The 8,614-nt window shown below is 36.3% G+C and overlaps 1 gene segment (V, D, J or C); it reads right to left on the minus strand.

Annotated features, from left to right (window-relative positions):
* Window positions 1-2,776: 2,776 nt before the first annotated feature.
* Window positions 2,777-8,242, minus strand: LOC111611581. The segment is given in 6 exon segments: window positions 2,777-4,297; window positions 5,356-5,462; window positions 5,556-5,579; window positions 5,670-6,011; window positions 7,222-7,273; window positions 8,021-8,242. Coding segments are annotated over 6 exon segments (639 nt in total).
* Window positions 8,243-8,614: the final 372 nt, after the last annotated feature.

Consider the following 8,614-nt stretch of genomic DNA (forward strand, 5'->3'; position numbering starts at 1 on the left):
TTGGTGCTAGATGAATTGCATAAACAAATGGGTCACTTGGGCTCAGAACGGACACTCAATCTGATTAGGGATCATTTCTTTTGGCCAAAGATGCAAAAGGACGTTGAACATTTTGTCACCAATGTTTGTGAATGTCTAAAAAAAAGAAAACCTAACAGACAGGCACGTGCCCCTATGTTGAGCATAGAGACCACTCACCCATTTCAGCTAGTGTCAGTTGACGTTTTGCATTTGGAACAATGCAGAGGTGGTTTTGAGTACATTCTGGTAGTGATGGACCACTATACCCGCTTCGCTCAGGCCTACGCAACTACAAACAAATCAGCAAAAACGGTGGCAGATAAACTGTTTAATGACTTTTGTCTCAGATTTGGTTTTCCAGAAAAATTACATCATGATTTAGGACGAGAGTTTGAAAACAGGTTGATACATCACCTGAAAGAACTGTCTGGTGTTAAGGGGTCACACACCACCCCCTATCACCCACAAGGGAACGGACAAACAGAAAGATTTAACAGGACTCTTCTTTCTATGTTAAGAAAGAAAACAGATTGGAAAAATCACCTCCACAAAGTTGTACATGCATACAATTGCACTGTTAATGATGCCACCAGTTACTCTCCCTTCTTCTTGCTGTTTGGGAGGTCGCCACGTTTACCAGTTGATCTTCTGTTTGGCCTTGAGTGAGAGCAAGGTTCGGGTTCTTACCAGGACTATGTGGACAGATGAGGACAAAGGATGGCTGAGGCATACAGCATTGCCTCCAAAAACGCAGCCAAGTCCGCTGACCGAGGGAAAATGCAGTATGACAAGAGAACACATGGTCCAGGACTGCGAGTCGGAAGCCGTGTACTTGTTAGAAATGTGGCAGAAAAGGGAGGGCCAGGCAAAATCCGCTCCTATTGGGAAGATAACATCTACGTGGTTAAGCGTCAAATGGGGGAGGAAAGTCCTGTATTCGAACTGGAGACAGAAAATGGAAAAGGCAGAACAAGAGTTTTGCACCGAAATATGTTGTTGCCCTGTGATTTCCTCCCTCTGTGTTCAGATGAGAACATGACTGTAGCCCGTACAAATACAAAGAAGAGATATGACAACAAACGGAGGGGAACGCGTGTGGAACAGACACAGCAAACAGGAAGTGAGGAGGAGGCTCAAGAGGAGGATTTCTCTGATGTGGTTTTCAGATGGCCTCTTCCAGAGCCTAGCAGTATAGCGGACCCCATGGCTACAGAATTTGTGCCACAAATGGACAGTTGTGCCAACAAACCCCTGCACAGAGCAGGGGATGGTCAGGGTGATTGTGCAGAGACTGTTGAGGAGGGTGCCGGCATTGCCGAGCCAGAGGATGTGGACATGGTGGTCTCAGGGGATGTGGAAAGTGGGTCTAACATTGAAGAGGCCGTAGAGGCAAGACAGCCAAGTCCACGTCCAAAGAGAGAGCGAAGGAGACCACAGACGTTGACATATTTTGCTCTTGGAGAACCAAATTGCACAGACAGAACAGTGGCCACGAAATGTGTAAATGTACAAGGTTACTGGCGGCCTTGGTAAAACAGAGAAAGTTGTAATGTAACCTGTATGTCCATTCCATTCTCCATGCATTAATGACCAGGTACACTTGAATGTCGAGACGACATTTCTAAAGTGAGGGAGAGTGTGAGAAACACCGAATTTATTAGTTTATTTATTTATTATACTGTTCATGTGTATTATAGTTCACAGGTACCCCACCCAATTTGTTTTGTTTATTATAATAAGTTCATTCATCTTTCATTGTAGCTTGATAACTTAGTAACTGATATTTCCTTTATGTCATTGAATGCGACGGTTTTTGATGTGTGTTCCTGGAACGTTGGGGTGCAGTGCTCGGTTTCCGTTCTTCTGAGGAGCGTTAGGCACCGAGTATGTCAAGCTGTATTTTTGTATAAAAGTAAATAAAATCTTCTTTTTAATTCGCAAAGACAACTCCGAATGTCATCTGTGTCTGAGCCGAGCAACATAATTTAGAATGCAATGCTCTGTATGTAACAGCAGCAACTCCAGTCGCTCCTCAGCACTTTTAACTTTATTTGTTTTATTTACCTTTATTTTGATTATATATGGAAACAGCAGACGTGTACACAAGAGTTAGCTCTTTCATTTATTCAAGAGAAGAGTTGCTGGCCCTCTGGAAGAGACTTTTTACTAAAAAAAGTCACAAAAATCAGCCACTGTCTGCTTTTGTTTTGCCATGAGAGGCTGATCTCTCCATGCAAGGTTTACACTATCACCACATGGTTGCCAACTTAGTGACTTTTTTGCTATATTTTGCACACACACTCACAAAAAATTGGCAAGTCAGATTTTTTATAGATCGGTGATCAGCCAGTGGAAATTTATTGACAGCAACAAATTAGTTTCATTTTGAAACATTCTTAAGTTGAATTTTCTTCTCTCTTTCTTATTTCCTTTTGTAATGTATATTTTCTTGTTCCATGTCATTGTGCACTACATATTTTTAGAATAGATGTCATGAAGTAAACTCTCTTGAAGAAGATTTGTTCAACAAGCAGAGCTTGTCACAATACAGTGTGTGTAACCTGAATCCTATCACACTTGGAAAAATAGTTGTGTCAGTGCACTGGATAGCTCTCTCCAGCAGATGGAGGCACCTTATTTTCATGTCCAACATTTGATGTGAAGTTATTAATGTGAAGTTTAATAACTTCACATTATTGAAACGTGAAGTTTTAATAATGTGTTGCATATAAAATAACAGTTCTTTGCAAAAGTATTCATACCTCTTCATACCCATTTCATTTTATTTACATTTATCCTTCTGCAAGAAACTCCAACATCTTTTATTCAAATTTCATATGACAGACCAACACAAAATAGCTGCATAAAAGTGAAAGACAAAAGATAGATATACAATGTTTTTAAAAAAAGCCTGACAGTGCACATGTACCCTTTTACTCTGATACCCACAAAATTAAACCCAGTATCACTAATTGACTCCAAACATCAACAAATTAGTAAAAAGAGTCAACCTCTGTTTACTAAAAAATCCAAATTTTTTCTAAAGGCTTCAGGGGTTTTCAGGGTAACATTAGTGAACCAACATCATAAACACCCAGGAAGAAGTAAATAGTACATTACATTTATTTATATAGTACTTTTTCATCCAGATACATTCACTCACTAAAGTACTGAGTGAATGAGGGACACAGAAGTCTGACATAAACTTTAAAATATTTAAAACAGAAAAATGTACGTAGATACTGGATATACGTATATGATATATATGATATATCTATATGCTCAGGTGATAACAAGTAATAAGATTAGTTACCATAATATGCAGATGATACATACATAGCTCTATGAATTGTCTTGAATTAGAAATAAAACAACAAAAATGTAAAAAAAAAAAGGTCTGTTGCACTAACTGAGCCGTTTTTATTTGGCAGAAAGAAATTAGGAACAGCGGAAAAGCAGCAACTCAAATGAAATGGCCGCTGAGTTCACACACTGCAGTTTCAGTTGACCCACCCCCAGCTGTTTGTGCTGCAGCACCAAAGCCACAGGAGTGGTTGAACAGGTGCTTTCGCTTGCAAAATGCTCCTCAGCATCCTGCAGCCTGCCCTGTAGACCACATCCGTTTCACTTTCAACACCTACACAGGCCCTGGTGGCCTGGTTTGTTGGGGTGCACCAGCAGCCTCAATCTGATTCTTATACATAGTTGAGAAAAAGGATTTCCTGTTACACTGAGACGTGGTTCACTGACATTTACACATCAACCTTTCTACCAACAGTGAAGCTTTGCTCACAAAGAATACAATGGTCTGTTAGGTGAAAACTAATCTACCATGCAAGACTAAAAATTAAAAAGATGAATTCTGGAGAAAAATTCTGACTGGGAGATGATGGGTTCAGCCTAGTAAGGTAGAAAAAGCTAAATTCTGAAAATTCTTTCCTGTAATTGAGCATGGAAGTAATTTTAAGCACTCATATGCTTGCAGCACCTAATTTTCATGCTGGCCCTTTACTTTTACACTTCAACTCTAAAAGAAATTGTGATAGTCTCAGATATGAGGTTAAATGATTTATTAGGAGGAAAAACTGGCACAAAGCAGCAGATTAGCAGATTTGACAGAATTATGTAATTATTTATCAGTATACTAATCTGTCAATAACATTTATTATGCAAAGCAGAAACACTTGAACAATTTGAGTAAAATGTTTGAACACAGATTGATGGAAGCACCATAATCCTCAGCTCAACTCTCAGTTCGGCTGTTTTTGAATGAAGCCTGCAAAAAACAGGAAAAAACATTAATGATGTAGTCACAATACATTTTCTATATGTAACCTTTGAAATCTGTGTTGAACTCTGTTGGCTTTTAGCTGTAAAGTGTCCTTAAATGACCTAAAAAATAAATAATAAAATAATAATATTTACTATTAATACTAAGTTCAAATGTCAAAAGTTTTAGGCAGTTTTGTATGGATAAAAAGTATTTAGGGAATAAAAATAAAATAAATGTGGTGTTACTATTTATAATTGAAAAAATGCCTGTTTATTATCAGGAAATGTTTTGCATTTTGCAGGTTAATTATGAACAAGCTTTAAGGTGAGTAAAATGTTACATTAAAAATTTATTTGGTCAAAATTGATTAATTTTGACCAAATGAGCTTTTAATAAGTAGCATCTAGTATATAAATGTCGGCGGCTGTTTTTAAGATATTGTGTTTTCCAATTCAGTTCCAAAACCCTGCATGCTGGGTTTATTGATCTGTACACATTGATATAAGACTGTGTGTGGAAAAACAACCAAAACAGTTATTAAACTCTCATGGTCAGTTTGCTTCGTCAATAATTTTATATCCACATTTTGTTATTTCTTTAAATCATGTTTAACTGTAGCATCTGTTTGATGGATTGTGAAACTAATTAATCAGGCGGATAAAACGTAACTCAAGGTCTTATAAGATGAATTGGATTTAACTTAAATTACTTTGATTACTGCATTTAAAAACATAATTGAAAAATTATTTAACCCCTATTTGTATGTCCTCACTAAACAAAAGATGTTTTATTCACATTTTTATTATTGAAAATGGTTTCAAAGTAGGCTGATGCTTAGATTAGTGTATGATAGAATTGTTCCTCTTATCTTTTATGCTTATTTTACATGTATACCCATTGTGATGGATTCTGAATCTTGTGCTGGAGGCTCAATGACAATAAAAGGCTTTTGACTTTTGATTCTATCATGTCCATAAAGAGTAATATTCATTTAAAACAATGATTAATGGACACATTTTACTAACACTGCACAACACAAACACCAGTTGGATGGAGCAAACCTGAATCTTCCACACCAACAGCAGCACAAAGAGGCCGTAGATGCTACTCTTCATCAACAGAGCAGTGTAGGATAGCTTGGCTCTTTGCATGGTTTGTAGATATTTCTCTGGAGAAATGAAAATGTGTTTAGTCCTTGAACACAGCGATAAAACACATTTTGTATTTTTTACTGTAAAGGACAATCCAAAGCTCTAGTTACCTCTTGTTGCTTCATTTCCTGGTCCTGATGGAAATAAAAGAGCCTGTAAGTTTATTTTCTTTTCAACATTTTTGCTGGCTTTCATATTAAAATATTTTGGATGAAATGATTCACCTATTGTCCAGTTTGGATAAGGTACGGTGTTATTCCCATCAAAGAAGCTGACAATGCAGGTGATATTTGTGCCCTTTTTCAACCACTTTGATGCCGTAACCCTCAACCTGCTCATAATGGTGTAGTTACCATCATCTTTCATCGTGGCAGCATCATCGGTCTTCACTCCCTGTTTTTCATTAAACCCGTTGATCTGCCAGGAAACTGTCACATGGTCTGGGTAGAACCCAGAAGCCAAGCACACTAATGTCTTCATTTTCTTCCCATCTGTTTTGCTTTCACATTCCTTTTTAGAGGGTGGAAACACTTGGACCTTCGGTGGTTTGGGAGTAGTCTTCACTTCTGAAGGCAAAGAAAAAAAACAATAAAAAAAAACAATACTAATATTGTTTGACAGCAATCTTAGTAACTGTGTTTTACTCCAAAAAAAGTCTGCCCCATTATTTCAAGTTCAGGAAATGAAAGTGAGATAGTTTTCTATTAAGTGTGTACCTAAAACAGATATGTGCCTTTCTTTTATTTCTACCTTTGTTTTTCTTTTGTTATCCAGAAGCAAAATCATAACAGGAGTCAACACGTAAAATATGAACAATAACCCCAAAGATAAAATCTAGTGATGTGTGTCAAATCCTGTCAGGATGATCATCATCACCGATAAACAGGCAAAATTATTAACAGTTCTAAATATTCTCTCAGTTGAATTTGGAGAGAATATTTTACGACAGTATGGACGGGATTTTAACATCTTTGTTTCACTGACTTTGAAGAGCTCTGCTGTCCTCTCTAGCACTTCAAGTACAAATTTAAGTTGCATAGAATGACTTTGTAATGAGACCATGCCAGCAGTCGTTTCATCAATGAGACAGATGATTCAGTGACAAAAATCAGCACTCTTCACAAATCACAATGCTCCATAAAATTTGTCATAAAGAAAGTTAATGTAAGCCTCGGCCTGCAGTATTTATATGAATGACATTCTCATGGTCAAACAAGGAGAGGAAAGCTGGAGATGCCAATTTAGTTTGAGACTCAAAAGCAGACCAGCTTTAATTTTATTTTGTTTGTGTTTAAGCTGCTTAATACAAAACAGTTTTTATTCCAACAGTAACTCAATTTTCAAACCGTAAAGAAATGCTGATTGACAGGGTAAAGAAATGTAGTTTTTATAATACCAAAAGTTGCCTCTCAAATTAAGATTACAATTGTAAGTTTTATAATAAAGAGTGAAACACTTTTCAAATTTAAACACTGGAAATTCCATTGACAGTTTTTAAACAGTTTAGGCTGATAAATTCATGGCTATGTGTATATTTCATATTTAAATATTCAGCTACTATATTAAATGAAAAACATGTATTCCTTTGCTTCTTACTATCCTTAAAATTAAGTTTTAGTTGTAGCTTTTTTTCCATTTGTAGAGCAGACAAAGAAAAACTTACCATAATTCACTTTTTACACATTTCTCAACTCTAATCATGAAACTATGGCAATAGAATTATTTTGATGAGATAGGTAAGAGAAAAGTTTCTCCTAGAAAATCTGTACATCTTACCTAAAACTGTAAGTTTAGTTCCCTCTCCGAAGATTGCCTTTGATTGGAAACTCACAGTTGTTCACTGAGTTGACAAAAACTCCAAATGACCCCCAACCCTCCAGAATTTTAAACAGCACCAAAGGTAGAGTTATTATGTTGGTTAAATTAAGTTTATTTGCACTGTACCACAAACAAATATTTTTTAAAAATTATGTTATTTTTTTGTGTGTGTTTATTTATTTATTTTTTACCAAAAACAGTGACTTTGGTTGCTACACTAAAGTGAGCCTAGTAAACACCTCCCACACAGTGAAGTTGAACAATGATCAAATCCCCTTTAAGACACAACTCTAACTTTTCTTTTCTCCATTTGAGAAATAAAACCCAAACAAACAAACATTTGTTAATTAGATTCAAGCGCAAACTGATTGTGGTCAAATGATAAAGACCACTTTATTAGAACATGGAATAGTATTTCACATGAAAATAATTTGCCTTTTACCATTTGACTTACCTACAAGAGTTCTTTTAATTTCAATTCCAAAGTGGACTTCTGCTCCAATGTGACCTTAAAAGGATATGTTTCAACACAAACCGTAAAGGAAAATATAGAGCTCCATAAAACAATAGAAGTCACAAATCTACTTTTGATTTTGCATTATCTTGTACAAATGAACTATTTTAAAGTGATAAAAAATAGCTAATTTGGAGCTGAGTGAAAGTCTTCATAGTAATAGGGAAAAGGCCACACTGAGCATATTAAATGTGGCAGGTTTTTGCATAGCAACTCCATTGGATTGTATCACCGTGCCTCACTGTCCCCACAGTGAAAATGCACCATACAGAAACCAGACCTGGTGCTTTCCCTTTCTTTCCTACCCCCACCTCTCTTCTTCATATCTTGTTCTCCAGGTTTCTTTGTTTCTCTGGATGTCAGCAGCTGTGGACTGACAGCTGAGTTGAGCTCTGTGACATCTGATGATATTATTTCCAAGAAAGCTAAGAAAAGCAGCAGATCAATAAAAGGCAGCACACTTCTATAAAGTAACCATACAGAGAATGTGATATATCTGTTTGCCACTCCTCTCTCAAGGTGTGGCTTACTGTACGTAAAGGAAGGTAAGCATTCCTGTATTTGTATCTTGTGGTAAGTTCTCATCTTTATCTTGTCCAAAAGCCCTGACTGTATGCTGCAAATGATTTGCAACATACAGTCACTTGAAAATAAAAATCTACCTGCTGACTTGAAAATACAATTTAAGTCAACAATGAAATTTGTATTGCTTTTAACTTTTAAAGTTCATGAAGTTGATTAACAACATGAGACAAGTTGTCTAAACATTGCGTTTTCATTAATCTTGAACTGTGAGTTTTAGCTTAATGTTGCAATTTAAGCCAAATAATTATTTCA

The sequence above is a fragment of the Xiphophorus maculatus genome, chromosome 16 (genome assembly GCF_002775205.1).
Source record: "Xiphophorus maculatus strain JP 163 A chromosome 16, X_maculatus-5.0-male, whole genome shotgun sequence".
In the NCBI taxonomy this organism is placed as follows: domain Eukaryota; kingdom Metazoa; phylum Chordata; class Actinopteri; order Cyprinodontiformes; family Poeciliidae; genus Xiphophorus; species Xiphophorus maculatus.